This window comes from Sycon ciliatum, chromosome 4 (assembly GCF_964019385.1).
Source record: "Sycon ciliatum chromosome 4, ocSycCili1.1, whole genome shotgun sequence".
NCBI lineage: Eukaryota > Metazoa > Porifera > Calcarea > Leucosolenida > Sycettidae > Sycon > Sycon ciliatum.
In genome coordinates this window covers 4,467,778-4,489,501 of record NC_088646.1, presented here as the reverse complement: position 1 = coordinate 4,489,501, position 21,724 = coordinate 4,467,778, and the positions used below count along the sequence as shown (strand labels likewise).

The 21,724-nt window shown below is 47.9% G+C and overlaps 1 protein-coding gene across 2 annotated transcripts in view; it reads left to right on the top strand.

Annotated features, from left to right (window-relative positions):
• The first annotated feature begins 745 nt into the window (after positions 1-745).
• The window catches only part of LOC135814028 (bifunctional purine biosynthesis protein ATIC-like), a 27,465-nt gene continuing 6,486 nt past the window's right edge, over positions 746-21,724 (top strand). The window contains exons 1-12 of one of the 2 annotated variants that reach the window (XM_065327073.1): positions 746-930; positions 1,033-1,159; positions 4,059-4,135; positions 6,920-6,986; positions 7,471-7,559; positions 11,442-11,520; positions 13,572-13,644; positions 15,575-15,641; positions 16,114-16,203; positions 16,653-16,717; positions 17,910-18,833; positions 19,200-20,460. In XM_065327073.1, coding sequence (XP_065183145.1) covers positions 909-930; positions 1,033-1,159; positions 4,059-4,135; positions 6,920-6,986; positions 7,471-7,559; positions 11,442-11,520; positions 13,572-13,644; positions 15,575-15,641; positions 16,114-16,203; positions 16,653-16,717; positions 17,910-18,833; positions 19,200-19,394 — 1,875 coding nt within the window. In that variant the 5' untranslated portion in view covers positions 746-908 and the 3' untranslated portion in view covers positions 19,395-20,460. Of the gene's footprint in view, positions 931-1,032; positions 1,160-4,058; positions 4,136-6,919; positions 6,987-7,470; positions 7,560-11,441; positions 11,521-13,571; positions 13,645-15,574; positions 15,642-16,113; positions 16,204-16,652; positions 16,718-17,909; positions 18,834-19,199; positions 20,461-21,724 lie in introns of those variants that run through there. The other variant, XM_065327074.1, reaches the window with a different exon arrangement.

Genomic DNA, 21,724 nt, shown 5'->3' with positions numbered 1-21,724 from the left:
ACCGGTCAACCTTGGCCGTGATCGTTTGGTCGGATCCAGATCCAGATCCATCGGATCCACTGGATCTGCAATGATCGATTGGTCGAATCCGGATCCAGATCCTTCGGATTTGGATCCGAGCAACCCTGCCCCGGGAGCAGGGTTGACTGGATCCATCGGATCCAAATGTGACCTTTGTGCGTATATGGTGGGTAAAAATCATTTTTCTACTCATTGTCGTACGTCTAGTGGACTTTTGTTGACTTTTCGTACGACGCGGGCGATCAGTACGACTTTTTGCCTTTTTTGGGTGACCTGTCAGGGCCATTTTTTACTTCGTCAACATGGCAACAGCCAAGGTCCGCAAAAAAGTGTTCGGTTGACTCTGAAGGATCCGACGGATCTGAGATTTGGATCTGGATCTGGATCCGACCAAACGATCATAGCCCTTGACAACACAATGATTTACATGTAGGCGGGAGTTGCTAGTGAGTACGCTCGTAGTGTAGTGACCTGGTACGGTGGTGGTGTCATGCGCTAGCGCATAAAAGTAGCTCGCACGTGGCCACTATTCACTAACTGCACGCGCACTAGCACTCGACACTGCGCTGAAGTCTGGTGGAATCCGGATCATGCCAGCATGGCAGGCTTTGCCAGCCACAGCGATTATGATGATCATGTCTCGTCGTCACGTGTTGAGCACGACACGTGCGAAATGAATGTGTACATCGTGTTGCTTTTGTGGATTTCCAAAACTGTTTTGCATGCTTTGACCAAAATAATGGAAAAAGGCAAAAGCCTGGGAGTTTTGTTACTACAAGTACGTGAAGAAGAAGTGTGCAGAAGCTGTGTAAGTCAAGCTCACAGGTTTGCAGCCTGGTTTGGGGAAGTTGGTTTGGAAACTCACTCGCGACACTTTCAACGACAACATGTCGAAGGCAGGCCAATTGGGTGAGTCCCTGTCCATTTTGCCATCGATTCCTTCGAGTGGTTCATTCATTTTCGGTTTTATTTTATTTCATTGTTTGCGTTTTCTGGTCACTTTGCCAACAGCTCTGCTGAGCGTGTCCGACAAGACTGGGTTGGTTGAATTTGCCAAGCGCCTTCATGGCATGGGCTTCAAGTTGGTCGCCTCCGGAGGGACAGCTAAAAAGATCCGGGAAGCTGAAATCCCAGTCACGTAAGGAGAATAGCAATGAAAAATATCAATTGTGCGCTCATAACCATGTATAAACAATTAAAGTGAAACAATTCCAGAACGTTTTCGTGTGACCATCATCAGTGGAACATCGTCACATAGTAAGAATCACTAAAACAACCAGTTATATAGCTAGAGTAATATGAAAAGAAGCGTGAGAATGCAGCACAGCTAGCGGTTATGCATAACGCGTGTAGTGTGAACCTTTGCAGTGTATCTGAGAATGGTAGCAGTAGATGAATGTGGCAGCTGTGAGTGCGTGTGAACAAAAACTGGTGAGCAATTTGAAACTCGGATGTTGAGCCATAAATAAATGTGGAAGAGAAAAGGACATATGGATACGAGTTAAGAGTAACTCTCCATCACTGTAACATGATACTATATACAGTCAGAAAGTGCAATAACTAGGCACAAAACTGACAGAGTACTGAAACATTCGACGTCCTGACACCTAGCTTCAACACATCTCCGTAGCGCTAACCGACAGCCTTCCAACTTGGAAGGTTCAAGGTTATGGAAAAGACCAAAGAGGGGAAGGCAAGCGCAACGAAAACGAGCAAAAGCTACAGTCCCAACGGAACAAAGAATGTCGATTGTTACTGGACGATGACGAGACCAGTACGATATTTGACAAAGCGGTCTAACTACAATTCGAAGCAGCAAAGCAGCACACCACCCAACTTGGGTGGGTCATAAATATCAAAGATAAGTAAAGAAAGGGAAGCTTTGCGAAAACGAATTGTACAAGCCGAAAGCCAAACTCCTACAGTACTCCTCATGCATGACTTTTGCTCGTTTTCGTAGCGCTTGCCTTCCCCTCTTTGGTCTTTTCCATAACCTTGAACCTTCCAAGTTGGAAGGCTGTCGGTTAGCGCTACGGAGATGTGTTGAAGCTAGGTGTCAGGACGTCGAATGTTTCAGTACTCTGTCAGTTTTGTGCCTAGTTATTGCACTTTCTGACTGTATATAGTATCATGTTACAGTGATGGAGAGTTACTCTTAACTCGTATCCATATGTCCTTTTCTCTTCCACAAAAACTGGTGAGTGCGTATTATTTAAAAAGTGTGAGTTCTACAACATTTTCTTTTTGCTTGCATAGAACAGGGTCACGTGTGCGAATATATACAGCTTCCAACACCTGCAACTGCTTAAAGAAACGCGCGTGACAAATAACACTAAACCAGGAATCGTCAAACAACTTACGACAATCCGGACTGGACACCAAATGCTTGTAGATGGCAGACTATGTGACGATGTTCCACTGATGATGGTCACACGAAAACGTTCTGGAATTGTTTCATTTTAATTGTTTATACATGGTTATGAGTGCACAATTGATATTTTTCATTGCTATTTTACGACTGTTGTCTCCTCGTCGGTTATTTAAATACGTAAGGAGAAGCTTGTCATTTGTATTTGGTTGCAAGTGTGATCTCCGATGCAACGCGAATTGCCTTCGCCAGTGGAGAATGCCACATGTTTGAACAGAAAGTAGTATCTCTTGTCCAGCATTGTACAATTGATCATGAATTAGATCGTAACCAGTTATAAAAATACAAAATAATAATATTGCAAAAAGGGAAAGGGACACATGGATATGATAATACTATTATTTTTTTGGGTTTTGGCACGACCAGAGCGCAGATAGGTTGCTGCTGCTGCAGCTGTAGTCTGATTATAGGGTTTGTACTCGCACACAATGGCTACGGTTAGGAGTATTAGAATATACACTCATATCTCTCTTATCCGCACCTCGAAGTTACAGGCACCTCGGTCTACCGGGCGCCCTGTGGGTGAGTGTTGGTGGAAATATTGCTACTCACAGGCAGGCATAGTGGGATGGTCTAAGACCATGATTGAGAAACAGCTTGGAAGCGGAAGGAATTTTTCCAGCCGTGCTGCGACCCACAGTTAATTGGGAACTCGTGGCCTGGCACAAGAGTAACATGGATGCAGTTATTGGGATTTCGGTCTTTGACCACTTTGTGGTGGGTCTGATCTACTTACCTCCCACCGTTTAGGCGCTGCATCTGTGCCTTGATCCTAGAGGGTGGTGGCGTTCCTACGGATGCGAAAACTCGGCTTCCAGCCGAGTCTCACGCGAACCGTCAATTTTTTAAATTTATTGCTACTCTTTTGCCATTATCTGTGGAAATAGTGACGTCATATGACAGGCAGGCACAGTGGGTTGGTCAAAGACCATGATTGAGATACGAGAGGTACCTGGTTCAAGTCCTGCCTGGGAGCGGTTTTTCCAGCCGTGCTGCTACCCACAATCAACTGGGAACTTGTGGCCAGGCACAAGGGGTACATGGATGCAGCTAATGGGGTCGTTCTTGGCACTTGTGCCAGTGGTTGTGAGACTTACCCACTCACCCCCACCGTTAGGCGCTGCATCTGCCGCTAGGGTTTACCGGGTGTTAGCGGCCGTCGTGAGTTCCCTTCGGGAACGGACACGATAATTTACTTTACTTACTTATGCCAGATTTCTGGCCCTTCCCTATTGAAAACGTACTTGATTCAGAGTTACAGACATTGCGAAGTAGTAGGCAGTGCCCAGTCCCTGACCACCCGGATAAGAGAGTTATGACAGTGTAGTTACAATGCACTCACAGTAAGCAATAGCCACTGCAAGAGATTTGAAGAGAAGTCGAGAAACAAGTGAGCAAGAAAAGAGAGCGAGTCAGCGAAAAACTCCATGTCCCGTTTCACACGTAGGGAAAAAAGAGGTAGTAATAATTTCATTTCGAAAATGTTGCAGCCAGCAGTGTGAAGCGAGTACATGTATTTAGATGCTCAAAGTCTGGACTCTTTACCAGTTTTCTTCCATTGAACTTGCTTTACGTTTGCGTTTGTTTGTTTGTTTGTTTGTTGGTTCAGTGATGTTGCTGACTTGACCGGGGCACCAGAGATGCTGGGTGGTCGTGTGAAGACACTGCACCCTGCTGTGCATGGAGGTGGGTAGCTTGACTGGTGGCCTAGTTTTTCTGCAGTAGTAAGCCAGCTCTAGTCTAGGGGGTTTGAGCTTGCTCTATGACATCATTGTAGGAGGTGTTCATGTTGAGTGATGTCACAAACGCCAGATGGTCGCTCCATGTGAACCCTATAAGGCTATTATGACAATGTCTTTTGGCTATCACAATCTGTTCAGTGCTTGTTACTGTTGTTAGTAATAAAGGCTGCATTTGACAATGGGTGCCTGATTAACTTTGTTCTTTTGAGTGTTTTCTTTCATCTTATTTTACACACACACACACACACACACACACACACACACACACACACACACACACACACACACACACACACACACACACACACACACTTGTACTTGTACTTGCTCACTGCCAAAACTGGTCACGTGGGTCTCCCCGGGAGAGGGGAGAGAGACTCAAAAGGAATCTTGGAAAGATGACTCAATTGGCCATTGAACCACCCAACGGCCGACACCCCCTGAAATCCCCAAACTAGGGTGGACTTGAAATGATCCCACTTATGGGCTCACCACACCTCAGTAAGTGGGTGAGGACAAGGTGCAGAAAAAGGATTGACGGCATTAGGGTATCCGTCCCGGGATCCAACTGCAGGTACCCCTGCCCCCAGTGAAGGTAATACTTGGTACTAGTGTGGGTGGCTAAATCAGAGTGGATCTGATATAAGCTTCACTAGCACCATTGATTACACAAGAGTTAATCTAGCCAGAAGCAGTCCATGGTTAACAGGTATGTATACTTCAAATAGAAAGTATATGAACCCTGAAACCAACAAAGGTGGTAGGTACAACAAACCACCTTCAAGCAGCCGAGCCCGTTGGCAACAGGCCCAACACTATCTGGCATAAGTGTACCCACCAACCGAACTAGCTGACACACACACACACACACACACACACACACACTACTACTACTACTATGTACAACTGCCACAAAATGGCCACGTCGCTCCCAGAAGCGGGAGACAACAGCGAGAAAAAAAGAAACAAGGAGAATAATTGAGGTGAAAGGGGACCGTTCTACACATAGCTAGTGTTTCTGTCTTCGGTGGCGGGTGAGGTCCTGCGGGCGGGAGAATCGTTCGTTACATAGGCTGCATTGAATGGGCAGATTAGTCCTCTGGTCCTTTCGCAGTCGTTTGCCTCGAGTACAATTATGGCGGTTAAAACCAGCCTGACTCTTCATGCAGCGATCACAGATCGAGCAATGGTGCTGGCAGCAGTCCAAATTCAGGCTGCATCTCGTTGAAACAGCTGGTATTTCGTCCGATGTCTGACGCTCCACACAACGATGAACTGCAAAACCGCCAGCGCTTTGAAACCAGCGGTCACAAACTCCACAGTGACGGGCCCCAGGCTGCTGGGCAACAGGTAAGGACCGTACAGCTGAGCACTTGTGACGGTGAATCCCACGAGCAGTGAATGATCGGTTGCAAACCTTGCAGGTGACTTTGTTGTTGTTACACTCCACGAGATCATCCGGAGTCTTTGCAATTGCCTCGCGCCATGCTGGGCGATCCTGAGCCAAAGTGAGCCAATTCACTATGCCACCGAAACGAAGATCACGTGCGACGAGGTCTTTCCATCGCAGTCGTGGCCCACAGGCTGGGCGTGGATCTGAGAAGAAGCTAAACAGTATCAGCTTCGGAAGCCGGTTATCTGGCATTCTGGCGACATGCCCAAGCCACTGCAGACGGCGGTGTCTGACGGTATCAGATGGCAGTGCCATATCACCCCAGCGTCTTCGCAGCTCCTGGTTGTTGACATGCTGCAGCTGTTGATCGAGCCGGGATACACCCAGAATGAACCTGAGGGAGCGGTGGTGGAAGTTGTTGATGGCAACCATGTCTCTCTTCAGCGGAGTCCAGCACTCACAGGCATAGAGCAATGTGGACAGAACGCAAACATCGTAAAGATGGCGCTTGGTGGCGATGGAAAAGTTTCGGTCAAGAAAGACACGGCGCATAAGGTCGAAAGCTGCCGCTGCCTTACCGAGTCTTCTGGCCACATCTGCAGATGAGCGGGTGTCAGCAGTTATCACAGAACCAAGATACACAAAGGATTTGACACTTTCGATCTCCTCCGGACCAACAAAGAGCGGAAGGCGGTCAGCACATGATAAATTTGCACCAACGGCCATGAACTTGGTCTTCGCTGTACTCAGAGTCAAGCCGAAGGAAGAAGCAACGTTGCTGAACAGCTCCAAAGCCAGTTGAGCTGACTCACGGGATGGTGCAAGTAGTGCTGCATCATCTGCAAACTCCAGGTCGTTGACCGATGTCGTGCCAGTTTGACGGGTTCGCTTGGGAAATAGATTGCCACTTCCATGGATTGAAGATATCAGGGACACACCGTTAACACCAGCTGCTGCTATAGCTGAACGCCATGCTTCCAGCACAAGACCAAAGTACAGGTTAAACAACAGTGGGGCCATAACGCACCCTTGCCGTAAACCATTCTCAACCGAGATGTTCCCAGACACATCACCATCAACCCGAACAGCAGCCTGCATGCCTGAATGGAAGCCGTCAATCAGCTGGATGAGTGACCCAGGCACACCATACACCTCAAGGGCCAGCAACAGTGCAGCGCGCGGTACCGAGTCGTACGCCTTGCGGCACACACACACACACACACACACACACACACACATTGCTTTTGAGGAATATCAGTGTGTTCACTCTGTCGTAGTTGAATGTCTGCACTTTGAAGCTTGCAGCGACATGTGTGTGTGTGTGTGTATGCTCAGGTATTCTGGCGCGTTGTACTGAGTCTGACCAGGCTGACATGACCAAGCAAGGACACGAGTACATCAGGTAAGTACCGGGGTGCACTAGAACTAGAAGCTTCACTATCCTCTCAGACTATACAAATGCACAGGCAGGCAGCTGTCGGAAATACCCGAGGGAGGTGTCTGGTTCAAACGTGGCTTTGTTATGCCATTCATCACCACAGACTTGTGCTATGTTCGCATTGGATGCTCACCGTAGTGTCTTGTATCAAAGCCTGTCTCATAGAAGCCTGTCTTGAATAGAAGCCTGATTTTCAAGATACACTGTCGGCACATAAGCCTGGTTTTAGTGTTGACATCCGTAGAAATACCTGCCTTGTATAGAAGCCTCTCTCATATAGAACCCTGCAAATTTTTCACAAAAAAAGTCATATAAGCCGTGGCCTTTATGCACGACTTTACTGTATTTATTATTATACCGGGATCTTGATTTCAACGTCCATGACATGTTTGCTGCAACTCAATCAGTTGTTTTGTTTGTTTTGTCGGTTTGGTGGTACTCACTGCAGAGTTGTAGCCTGCAACCTGTACCCATTCTCAAGTACCGTAGCCAAGGAGGGTGTCACTGTTCCCGAAGCCGTTGAACAAATAGATATTGGTAAGCACGTGGGTGTGTACGTTTGCTCGCTGAGCACAACCATGGGATGCACCACTTTTGCCAGCTACAGGTCTACCCTGGTTAGTACAACATCGGTTACAAGACAAACCTCATCAGTAGACGACGATCCGAAATCTCCTGACGCCTGAAACGCGTACATGCAAGACTGTATACTAGATAGTAGATAATACTCGTTAAAAGACGAAACATTTGGAACCCCCAGGGTTGTCTACTAGTACTAACGAGGGTAGACCTGTATCTTTGCAGCTTTCCATTGCCTTTTGTCCGGCAGTTGGTCGTTATGTTTGCAGTGACGTAAATCGTACCAACACTGCCAGCAATAGGGAGGTTTCGCTCTACGGAATTACGTTTAAAAATAACGTAGGAACTGCACGGAATTTTCATACGTAAAAATCAGAGCTGTTGGGTTTCGCTCTACGTGATTTCTCCACGACTGCTAAACATGCGTTGTTGCTTTGGAGACGCCTTGGCTGCATGCGCCCACCGCGTGCACCATGAACCGAAACCGGGGGGTTAACCGCGTTTCCCTCTTTATTTTGCACGTGGTGTACGGTGTGTGTACCTTGTGTTTCGCGCGGCTTGAACGTTGCCATGGACAAATGCGGAAAATGCGAAAAATATTTCAAAAAGTCCTACGGAGGACCCAACGTAGGAAAGAGCTTTCCTACGGAAATCCGTAGAGAGATTTACGTATGAAAGTTGCCCTCGCTCCCCGGCACGTACGACATACAGATTTTCATACGTAATTATGTAGAGCGAAACCTCCCTAATGGCGTTTTCAGCTTGAGCCTGAAGTTGAGGGGGCTAGCCAACATTTGAACACCCTTTAGTAGCCTTTGTGGAGTATGTCAAAGACTAGGACCGAAACGATTGCCCATTTTGCCTTAACGATCAACCAATAGCACTAACGATCGATTTATTGGTTTTACCGATTTTTGAACACGTTTATAACTTTATGTATCATGTTGGAAATCAGCATACGGCAAAAACAATCAATTTTGTTCAACTATATACCGGTATGTACAGGGTGAAAGATCCACACAGGCCCAAGAAAGACCAAAATGAGATTTGCAACGTGATGCGAGCAGTGTTCCTCTGCCATTAGGCATCAACGTCAGACATCTGTTCGTCACTGCTGCCAGATTCGGAGTCATCCTCGACAACTTCAGGTAGAGGTAGGTAATACTCATCTCCATCATCATCTTCATCGTCAATGTTGACAACTGGAGGCTGTGAGGACTGAGGCTGCAGGTGAAATCTGGCACTTGGCAGCGTTGCGTTGCAGGCCAAGAAGATTGACACATCAATGTGTGCTGGCGACAGGCCATTCCGCAGCTTCGTTACTAGCAAGCCAGCAGCACTGAAGACTCTCTCAGAAGGGACAGAAGAGCCAGGCACTCCAAGATACCGACGAGCAAGCTGTGCAAGGTTCGGAAACCGGTAGGCATTCGAACGCCACCACTCTAGCGGATCAGCTTCCAAGTCGATCTGTGGCTCCTCTGAGAAGAGATCGATCTCACGGTGGAGCTTGGCGGAGAGATCCACAGGAGCATCCTCCTTATGGCGGGACTGAAGTAGTCGGCTGAGACCACTGGTCGCTGACGTTTTCAATCGCTTCGCTTCTGGCTCTATGCTCTCAACTGTGCCGCTGTTGATAGCCCGCTCTTCGGCCATGTCTTTCACGACGTCCCAAACTGCGGCTGATTTCTCTTTGTCCAGAAACACTAGGCCACGGAATCTCGGGTCGAGCGCAGACGCCACCACGGGAATGGACGTTGGATTAGCCTGGACCACGTCTGGAAACTTGCGTTCCATCTCTGAACACAGTTTGTCGGCAACTTTCTGCGCTGCTGTGCTGATGCTCTTCTCGGGATTGGCCTGAACCTCGGAGTACAGGTGAGTGCAGATGGGCATCATGATGGACAGAGTAGCGTACTTCTGTCCGCTCACCGCCGTTGTTGCCATCTCGAATGGTCCTAGCAGGTCCATCAGCTGCTCTGCAAGATCCCACTCCCTGTCCTTCGGGAGCATGTTGCGGTCATCTCGCTTGGGTGTGATATCTGGATCACACAGGACAGCGGTCAACGCAACACGAAGCTTCAACAGTCGACTAAGCATATAGTAGGTGCTATTCCACCTTGTGCTGACGTCCTGCACCACTTTGAGGGGGGTTTGGCTTGCATTTAGCTGCTGCTGCTTGCTTGCCAAAGCCTCTGCTGTCAAGCACGAATGCTTGAAGTGACCCACAACTTTACGAGAACGGCACAGCAGCTTCGCAACCTCCTTCAGTGCCAAGGCATGCCTGACAACAGTTTGCAGGCGATGCGCCATGCAAACACATGACAGCCAACCTGATCGCTCAGCCATCAGCCTCCCAGCAGTCACCATATTCGCAGCTTCATCGTGCGTCACAGCAACGACTTGTGAAGGCTGCAAGCCAAACCTCTTCGCGACATCCATGCTGTACATGGCAAGCCTCTCACCAGTGTGCGTACCTGAGAAAACGCCCGTCTCCAAGACACCACTGACGATTTTCCAGTCCTTGTCCACGAAGTGCACCGTGTGTGTGATGAAGGACTGGGTCGATGTAGATGACCAATCGTCAGTGGTGAGACAAACTCCAGCATCAGCGTCGGTGGACAGCATTGTTTTCAGCTCTTGAATACACAGCATGTGGCGCTTGTTGATCAGCGAAGCGAAGTTTTTTCTGGAGGGGACTTTGAACTCCGGTTCAGTCAGCTTCAGTAAATCGATGAGCCCTCTGTCCTCTACAATGGAGAAGGGTCGACTGGAATCTACAATCCAGTCGATGATCGACTCCGTCAACATGCCTGACCGCCTGCTGTCGCAGGTTCGCAAGTTACCTGTGCCGAAGAACGACGTGACGGGCTTCGTTCCAGCACTGGTCGTCGCACTGCCACTGCGCTCGACATTGCTGGTACATGCAGTCGTCGTTGCTGTCGACTGGGTAGCTGGTCCTTTCCCTACCGCGGCGGCGTACTGCTCTTTGTGAGCAGAGCTCAGGTGCTGAAACAAGTTGGTTCCGCTTTGACGGACGAACTCGCTGCTGCACAAGTTGCATCTTGCGACGCTACCAGCTTCCTCGAAATATGCCCAAACTGGCGATCTCTTCGTTCGACTGACTTTCGCTTTTACAGGCGGCGGCATTGTCACTGCTCTCCTCGCCAACAAATCAAAACTAACTGTAAGATTTTGACAAGAACTGAACAAATAGAAGGCCGGCAGCCACACTCACAGTTTCGCTACAACCTAAATTATGAGGCTTTCCAGTTGTTACACTTTACGGCTACGCTGACTAGTACAGTGACTGTGCGCGGAGTATGATGTCGGCAGCTCAGGGCGGAATGTACGTCTACGAGTACCCAAAAATGATCAAGCGCGCAATGATTGTACTGACCTGCGGCTGCATGCACGTGTACTTCGACGTACATGTACTTGTTTGCACGACGCGCTTGCATGATGCCGTGCAATGATGCATCATCTGCATGTACTGACAGCTCTCGCATGTAGTGTCATAATCGTTATCGATCATAACGATTATCGATTTCATCCGTAACGAGTGATATACGAGTAATCGGTATAATCGTTTCGGCCCTATCAAAGACACTACTGCTTCTGCTTGACCATAGCTTGATTGGACCTTCATGTACGTTCCTCACAAAACAAGTTTGAATAAAAGTGTGGGTTGGGTAACTGAGGTCATTTATAACTTATAAGTACAGCCCAATGTGCGCACACGCACGTACATACACATGCACGCAGGAGGCGAGTAGCGGTATGTATTCGGGCTTCCCCTGATTGTACATATATACATTTTGTTCTTCATTGCTTTCTGGGCAGGCGGAGTGACATTGCTAAGGGCTGCAGCCAAAAACCACAACCGTGTTACAGTTGTCTGCGATCCATCTGATTATGAGCGGTAAGTCGTTGCATACTGTCAAGAATGCAGACCCCCGCGTGCAAATCCCGCAAGCAGTACTGTCTCGACAGAATTTCAAGTTGACACAACATTCCTAATGCAGTACTTCGCACATTGCATCCTAAAACGAGGTCACTTGCAATTCTGCCGGGACAGCAGTCAGCACTGACAGTGGAGCTGCACACTGGCGGGGGGGGGGGGGGGGGGGGGCTATATACTCTTGACGCTGTGCTACCACTATTGTGACCATTGTGCTGATGACTTCAATCCCTGCCAAACATGGATGATGTGTGGTGTGTGCTCCATATGGGTAGTGTCACTGCACTAGTATGTGTACTCCATATACAGTGGTCCCTCTATAATCCGGCACCATTTGTGCCACGAAAATCTGCTGGATTAGGGAGGGTGCTGGATTAACAAATCTGATTTACTGCTGCAATGTGCATGAAGAGGACATTTTGGCTACTGAAAATTGTGCTGGTTTATCGAGGGTGCTGGATTATAAAGTGCCGGATTAGAGAGGGACGACTGTAGCTACCATTGGCATTGCCTTTTTTTAAAGGGGAAGTCCGGTGAAAAATTTAAATTTCACAGTCCGTAGAGTTCGGGGCGCTGAGTCGAATGGTCTTTGTCCGAGGAGGCTGCGGCTTATGGTTCGTCAGATACGCCCAATCGAACATGTGCGAATTTGAGCGCGCATCACCCAGATCCAGGTGATGACGTCACAGCGTGCAGCCAGGTAGCCACACCATCTAGTTGTGTACAAAAATGGCCATATTCGGAGCGCGTTCGATTGGGGAACCGTTTATCGCAGCTTCTTCGGACCAAGACCATTCGATTCAGTGTTACAAACACTACGTACCCTGTGATTTTCAGCTCGGTAAACCTGGAGGTTATACCGTATTTTAGCCGTTTCCGAGTTGGACTTTTCCGTTGGCCCATCTACATCATGGTCTATGCGCTCTGCGCTGCGTGCATGCAGTGCGTGCAGTGTCTTATCTAGCTAGCTGTAGTGCATGCAGTCAACAAACTCATGTCACAACTGACACAAGACTCAGAAAACTAGTCAACACACGGACTTGTCATGTACTACACTCGTATCAGTCGTATTGTACAGTCATGTAGGCAGAGAACGTGCGTTTCTCCTTGCCGGTGCGGGTGGTTGTGCTTTGAGAAAGAAAATTTTAGTTTTCCGCACCCGCGGCGCCTCATTATTTTATGCTACAGCGATGAGTGCACAACCGTGACAAGTGACAAAACAGCGAACAGCTCTCGGACCTAGAACTTTCAGATTCCATAGCGTTGCGAGCGAAGAGTCGTGCCCGTGGTTCAAAGAGCCTGCACTGTTCTCCAATTGAGTAGTCCGAAATATTCCAAGTTCGCACCAAAACATCACCATGTGGCAGGCTACTGGAGTCTAAGCGAATCTAATCGGTATGGAACAACATTTAGAGCACTCGCATCACTCTTCTCCATTTTGGCGACCCTGCTCTCCAGCGATCTGATAATTACATCAGCCTCGTCTGCAATAGCTGCTGCTTCTTCATCAGTCGGAAACTCAGTAGCGCTCACTCTTGACCGGCCCGCGCGGCCATTCCTTCAGCTGACTACCGAGGTTCTCAGCCCCAGATCGAACTCATGAAGGTCAGCCATGGCTGTATCCTCACTCTCACAAGGAGTTACATGTCTTCGGGGTCGCTTGCACCACCTAATATCAGTCGCCAAATCATTTGAAATAGCACTGACACTATTGCTTTCACGCACTCCTTTTGACCTAGCTGCACGCTATGACGTTGCAGAGGGTGTGGCGCGGCCGCATGACGTCATGGCGCATCCCCCGAAACTCAGTTTTTCAAACGGAAATATCTCGAGAACGCTTTGTCGGAGACACGTGGGACCAACACCATTCGACTCAGCGGCCGAAACTCTACCGACCCTGAAATTTAAATTTTTCACCGGACTTCCCCTTTAAAGTTTTTTTTCTGTGTGTGTGTGTGTGTGTGTGTGTGTGTGGTGTGTGTGTCCTGCCTATGCAATGCCCTGGTCTGCAGGATATCGGAGGAAATGGCGGGAGGTGAGGCTGGGGACACCAGTGAAGAAACACGCCAAGCCCTAGCTTTGAAGGTGAATGCCGCTGTGATCACCTCCCTGGCCACTGGCCTGCTTTTAGGGGAGAATGTTTCTAGAAATTGTCGACAGCGAGGGATTTTCATAACGAAGTGATGTTGGCAGTTTGGCAGTAATTAAATTCCGTTATGTGAGCTTTCGAGGGAACTGTGTCAATGAACACTGCAGTACACTGTTACGTGCGGTAAACTCTCAAGTGTGTGTAGTGTGCGGTATGTGTGTAGTGTTTTATCAGGAATTTGATTTTGGTGTTTGCCAATTGTACCGATATTCAATTCCCGCCGAGAGTGTCCAAAGCAGTATGAATATGCTTCTTCTCCAACTCGCATTCGCTCTACAGCCTTGAATCACTTGACAGGTAGTGATGTACAGTAGTAATACAACCACACAAAGACTGACGAGAGAGCTTGGAAGCTCAGGGCCCTACGCTATGCTTTTTTGCCTTGATGACCTAGACAAAAAAAAGCATAGGGATGTTATAAATTCTTTCAAAAAATCCTTTTTTTAAGACATAATCTGGGATTCGAACCCGCACTATCGCGCGCCCTGCATGCATTCCCCCATACAATTCGCATACATACCCATTCTTCCAAGTTGTTTCACATTGTGATCTTGCATTTGAAAGCCCTATTTGAATATGCATTGTGGCCAGCCGTCTTTGATGGCACGGTACGGTAGGGGTAGGTACGGGACAGGTACGATCGAGGGTAATACGACACCGTCTCCCGTACCGTACCATCAAACACAGCTGGCCACATACAGCTGCCCGCAATATTCAAATAGGGCTTTCGAACGCAAGATAATAACGTGAAGCAACTTGGAAGAATGGGTATGAATGCGAAGTGTATGGGGGAATGCATGTAGGGCGATAGTGCGGGTTCGAATCCCAGGATATGCCTGAAAAAAATAGGAGAATTGAAAAATTTATAACATCCTATGCTTTTTTGCCGTCAGATACGGATAGCGCCAGGCGTGACACAAACAAACAAACACACAAATACCAAACGAGAGAGCTTGGAAGCTCAGGGCCCTACGCTATGCTTTTTTGCCTTCATGACCTAGACAAAAAAAAAGCAAAGGGATGTTATAAATTCTTAAAAAAAAATTTTTTTTAAGACATAACCTGGGATTCGAACCCGCACTATCGCGCGCCCTGCATGCATCCCCCGATACACTTCGCATACATACTAATTCTTCCAAGTTGTTTCACATTATGATCTTGCATTTGAAAGCCCTATTTGAATATGCATTGTGGCCAGCCGGTCTTTGATGGCACGGTACAGTAGGGGATAGGTACGGGACAGGTACCATCGAGGATAATACGACACCGTCTCCCGTACCGTACCGTACCATCAAACACAGCTGGCCACATACAGCTGCCCGCAATATTCAAATAGGGCTTTCAAACGCAAGATAATAACGTGAAGCAACTTGGAAAAATGGGTATGAATGCGAAGTGTATGGGGGAATGCATGTAGGGCGATAGCGCGGTTTCGAATCCCAGGATATGCCTGAAAAAAAAATAGGAGAATTGAAAAATTTATAACATCCTATGCTTTTTTGCCGTCAGATACGGATAGCGCCAGGCGTGACACAAACAAACAAACAAACACACAAACAAACAAATACCAAATTAAAGCTGTGTGGACCCTGGCTAGCGCCAGACGTTACTGAAGTAACGTCTTCTGCATAGCTACGGGAATTAAAGCTGTGTGGACCCTGGCTAGCGCCAGACGTTACTGAAGTAACGTCTTCTGCATAGCTACGGGAATAAAGAGAACTGTGTTGCACTGCATGTTCATACAACCACGCAAAGACTGATAAAGAGAACTGTGTTGCACTGCATGTTCAGGTGTGTCTTGACGTAGTACATAGACGCTTCATGTCGTCTCTTTTCCTTGTGCTCTGGCCACACTTTACACTACAGGCTTTCAACCACACAGCAGCGTACGATAATGCTATCTCGGACTACTTCAGGCAGCAATATGGCAAGGGTGAGTTGCCTCTCTCCTCTCTTCTGGCCAATGGGCACACACTGTAAAGTTGGATCATGGCGTCAGCGGTGCAGCAGCATGATGTCCTTTCATCTAAGTTACTACCAGTAGTTAGTTTTGTTTTTCAAAGAGTTCACACATTCCAACGCATCCAATGACACACTACCTAGTCTCTATACTTTGTGCGACATGCGGGGGAGGATGGGCCTTGCCTGGAATTTTTGGGAAGGAGAATTTTTTTTCGCAGCAAAGAGACCATGTAGTATGAGTGTTGAGTCTAAGTAAAGTATTTCTTTCTTGTAACTAAGTTGTTAGTGACCGGCTGTCTGCGCTATCCGACAGGGCATGTGGTGGTACTCTCTGTTTGACGTGTCCACGGAGATAGTGTAATCTGTGTGCCTCCGCCGGCGAGCATTATGATGATTGAATTCTGTTCTGCGTTGCGCTTGGCTTGACATTGTTTTGCCTGCAGGTGTCAGCCAGATGCCGCTGCGCTATGGCATGAACCCTCACCAGAAACCTGCTCAGCTGTTCACAACAGATGCTAAGCTGCCTCTGGATGGTGGGTTCTCAGCTTTGTAGTGCCTTTCTTCCAATCTCTGTAATTTTTAAGATGGTGTAGTCGTAGTAGATTGATGTGTAGGGATGTACCTCTCTATTTAATAGAACTGTTAGTACAGTGGAACTCACTCACGTAGTGCGTACTCTCATAGGATATAAGTTTGCTTTGTACATTCCCATTCCGTTCTCTGCTGGGCTGTGCACTTCAGTATGTATTAAAACAAAACAAAACCAAAAAACATACATTATCCCGAGCACGATTGTATTCATCCATACTGAAGTATATCAGGATGGCAAGTATCTGGGATACTAAGTGCATTTTCCTGCCGTCCATGTAACAGAGTTCTACTGTGTACTTTAGAACAGCCATGATCCTTATGCTTATTCTGGTATTTCTTGCAACACTAGTACATCTGCTCATCCTTGTATCTTCTGCTTGTCTTTGTTCAGTGCTGAATGGCTCGCCAGGATTCATCAACCTCTGCGATGCCCTGAACAGCTGGCAGCTTGTGAAGGTATGTCTGCCTCTTGCCAAGTGGTCTGTTTATAGTGCTTGAACATGTTTAATGTCAGAAGTCCACAACCTATGACTCTGTGTCAAAATTGGATGTACTCTGACACTAGTATATGAAACCAAGAGGGTGCAGCTCGAATGGGTTGCTGTCACAGCGAACCTGGCTTGCAAGCAGATTTCAAATAGGTCTCCTGATGCACAACTACTGCTCAGTTGTACGCACCACACCACTTTCCGCCGCATATCTGCTCCAACTATGATGTAATCCCGTAATTTCGCCGTGACCGGCTCCCATGCATTCAAAGTTTAAAAGTCATCATCTGCACAATCTTGGTTTCGTGTACTCTGCCTCTAGCCATAGCGAAGTGCGGTACGTGTATACGGTGAGCAGGCCCCCTCGTGTCGCATGCAGATGTAGTTTTATTATGTACCAAAGTGGGTCCCCTACCAGGAGTGCCCATTCAAGTCACTACAGGCAGTTGTGTCACCCTATTGTGAGGGGAAATCACTCGAACGTATGTGAGTCCATGCGAAAACCTGGATCCCAAACTCCTTTTTGCCATGACTATGGTCCGGCTGTGATATGGTACTTTCAAGGCCATTGTAGTGTGCAGCATCATTGTGTACTCCAGGGACATCTGAGCCTCGGTTTCACGCACGTGAAAACATGTGTGCGCACGAATACACAGGAAGCGTATTGCTGTGTGCGCATGTCATTGTACCTCATTCAGCATCACAGTCAATGTCCATTCCGTAGCTGGTGGATTTATCTCCAGAGGTGTGCTGTTGTGATGTTGCTTTTTTGAAGTTTTTTCATTCCTATGTGATTCCATTCGCCTGCTTGTCTCTCTGGTGGCATTCGTCTTTGTCACTGTACATTGTTTGGCTACGCTTCCGTCAGCCCCAGGCCTTGATGAGGATTGTCAAATAATTTGCTCCGCCGATTGACTCAATTGCACCTGACTGTCTGCTTTGGTATTTGGCGGATGGCCGGTCCTTTGCAAGCACTTTTTTCCATCGTCGTCTTTCATTTCAAACTTAGGTCTTTGGTGTGGATCACCGTGCCGTGTATTGCAACTGAGCACCAGTGCTAGCGTGTGTGATTTCTCCCTGTGTCTGCCTCTACCGCTGCTTTTTCGGACGCTACGTCATCTAACTGTCCTGTGGCACACTTCTGTCTCGTCGTGATGCAGGATTCTGAGGAGCGGACGCACTGGGCACGCAAGTGTCACGACGCTCTGGATGTCCTGCTGAATGATGGCCGGCGAAGTTGTGACACACTCTCTGCATCGACACCTGTCGATCCCACGCCAGAGCCAGCTGCTGATCCCGTTTCTACGTGTCACACTGCTTTTGCAGCTCCGTCATCGTCATCGCCATTGTCCTCGCTCTCGTCCTCACTCCCGTCACCATCTTCCTCGGGGAAAAAGATTTCACTTGCTGATGCGCTCAAGTCAACTGTGGTGAAAGCTGCGATTTGCAGTCAAGTAGTAGCCCCTAAAACATCGGGGGATGTCACAGCAGGTTCTTGTGTTACTCCACAAAAGCGCCCTGCAGAACTGCAGGCACCTGATGCAGTCTCCAAACGTATTTGTGTCAACTCGACTGCTACAGCATCAGCGTGTACGGTCCCAGCAAGTGACGCGTCAGCAAGTACGGCACCGCCTGGGTCTCCAGTAGCATCCGCGAATGCTGAGAAGACTTCGGATTCCACAACCTCTCCAACTGCATCGCCCAATAAAAATAAGGTGGCCGACCAGTCTCTTGCAGAGGTGTCCGCGTCTTCACCTCCTTCGAAACCCGAAGATCCGTCAGATTCGGCCACATCAACAGCTGACACGACTGCAGATGAATCATCCGAAAAGGCAACCGAGTCGTGTGCGAAGTCTTCCAAATCTTCAACCGAGAAAACTGCCGAGTCCTCGTCATCTTCTGATGTGCGCACGTACCCACTGAAATCCGAACCGAAGTCCGACTCTGAGGTTCTGGAGCAGATGGGACTAAAAGAAGTCAAGCCTGGTGAAATCAAGGACTGCTGTAACACGCGCCTGCAGGACTTTCTCCGCGCAATTTTCGCCCAGATGGACCGGCAGCACGACCGCAGAGTGGAGTTCCAGGTAAGAGAGAGAGAGAGAGATGTGCTGGTGAGGTGTTCGTTTGAGTGTGCCTGTACATGTACATGTATGTATAGAGACAGTGTAGCAGTCATCATGTTAGTGATGCCTGTGCATGGCCCGGCTTTGCGCTGCTGCTGTTCTGTTTCTGGAGCATGACCCCAGTAGCTAGCACTGATTTCACGTAATGTGATTGTCACTGTGTTTGTTTTGGTCAAGGCACCTTGTGCACACAAGGTGTTGTCCTCCCACCTTCATGATAGCGTATTTTGAAATGTTCCTAGTTTTTGCCACCTGTGTTGCTTCAAGGGTTTGTTGATTTCGTTTTTGATGGGTCCTAGTTGCCGACTCCTTTTGCCTGTTGTACAGCTTTACTTGGACGAGCGTCGGAGAGAATTTGAGGAGGACATGCGCACTCGGGAACGCTCGTACCGCGAGGAAGACTGGTTGCGGTACCAGCGCAGCAACATGGACTTGGTGGATAGCGTCAGAGAAATCCATGAACACTTGAAGTCCGTATTTGACGGGTCCGACTATGACACTGACCATAGTGGGTGCACGTAGAACAGGCTCCGTTAACCCAAGCTGGCCTTTGTTTTAGTAATTATTCCATCCTAAACGCCGTTAGGAAATCCATGAACACTTGAAGTCCGTATTTGACGGGTCTGACTATGACACTGGCCATAGTGGGTGCACGTAGAACAGGCTCCGTTGACCCAAGCTGGCCTTTGTTTTAGTAATTATTCCATCCTAGTAACGTCGTTCTATGAATTGGCTTGTGTAGGTCCAAACCCGCTTGCTCGGATTGCAGTCCACGCTGGTTTCATTCGACTTATCCTTCAACTTCCAACTGACTTTATGTCCGCTCTTCAAGTTATATGTGTAGACAAAGAGCTCCGTCTAGACTCTGACTAATGTGCACTTCCCTGCAACGCCTAAGCACGTGCGGTTCTTTGGCCATTCCGTGTGTCCCGTGTTTGTGTTTGTTTGTTCGTGTTTGTGTTTGCCGACTGGAATTTCACATCAATTCGGGTTTTTTGCTACATTTGTGGATCTGCTGCCGTTCGAAAAAAGTTTCGACCGCCATATCTCTGCTTCATCTGGTGATTTAGACAGCTCTTACACTACTAAGTCTGCCCGCGTTTTATCCGAGTTTAGTGCCCAAGCCAATCAGTGTGTACTGCTCACGTAACTATTTATTAAGTCTGCCCGTGTTTTATCCAAATTTAGTGCCCAGGCCAATGCGAGAGCTGTGTGTGCTGCTCCTGTAACTACTCTGTTACCCTGTCCACGTACGGTATAAGTCTGCCCGTGTTTTATCCAAATTTAGTGCCCAGGCCAATGCGAGAGCTGTGTGTGCTGCTCCTGTAACTACTCTGTTACCCTGTCCACGTACGGTACACATACTGGTATGCAAAGTGGTCTCTCTTTTTTTTAAATTCTTTTTATTTGCACCCGCTGTTTAGAAAGTGTGCCGAGGATTCAAGGCTGAGATTGCAAGTGCTCCCCTGCACATGCACACTAGCGCACATGATGCAGACCAGACACATTGTACTGGTGGTGCCGATTTGACTTTTTAATCTTTTTACATCGTGACTGACTGTGTCCACGCCAGTTGGGGTGTCTGCTACCAATCTCATACTGTTGCCGTTGTCAGTTAAGTGTGATGGAAATACTAGATTGTAACATGGAAATTGTGGGCACAAGTTATGCGATCGAGTCCACCAACTAAACCAGATTTTTGAACCTGCAGACGTGCACAATCTAGCACAAAACTGACTGTTCAAAATCTTGTTTAGATGGTGGACTCGATCGCATCACTTGTGCCCACAATTTCCATGTTACCAATTTTTTTCCTTGGCTCACCATCTGAAATACTAGATATTCCTTTTTTCTGGATTCGCGCCGTTTCTTGTAGTGGGTGTGTGAGGTTTGAGGTGGATTGGTGAGTGGGTATGAGCAAGAAGCATCGAAGTTACACATCTCAGGTCACGTCAGTCAAGTTCCTGTCCACAAGCCCAGCACAGCACAGTGTATCTGCCCTGTGTGGTCACTGGTCACAGGGGGTTTCCCTACACACTAGCATTGCAGTGTAGTCATCTGTACATCATTACATGTATGGACTGAAAGGACTCCGGAAATGTTCATAATACTCCTGATATTACACCCGCCAGCACCACTGGAGTATCACTGTGTGGGATGTACCTTGAGTTCGAGGTGATTCTTAAAATGCCTGATACCATGACCGTGAGGTTTATTTGGGGGTGGGGCCATGCTGTTGAGTTGGACGTGTAATTTCAAGCCGAGTATGATAAAAAAATGTTTGGAATGGGAAATGCCGCCCGCACATAGATTTATCCACGGGGGGGGGGGGGGGGGGGGGGGGGGGCAGTAATTGCCCAGTCTGTGGTGTTCCATGCTGGCCAGGCATCTGGCGATGAGTTTTTTGGATTTAGTCAAAATTGTGCAGAGTTTGGGCCCTAATACCGCAATAATGGCATACGTGAATGGTCCACAGCGGAGGACTGTGTATTTAGTGATGTACTCAGCATGACCTGTGTAAATGCAGGTGTCCAACATTAGCCCCTCTCATTATTTTGTCATTGCAAGAAACTAAGATCCAGCTATCCATTGTAATCAGTGATTTCCTGTACTTCCGCTAAAGTGATTGAAATTATTGCTGGCAGCAGTCCAGCGCCGTGTGAAGTCAGTAGCATGATTAACGCCAGCTGGCAGTACGGGAATGTTTTAGGAGTTTTTGTTTCTTAGCCCAGAATTTCTGATCTTTTTCTGCATGAAATTCATTGTCCTGTGCTTTGGTGTGGAGTTGCAGGGATTCCAATCATTCCCCTGCCTATGCTTCCTTGCAGAATTACCACTGGTTGTAGAATGAT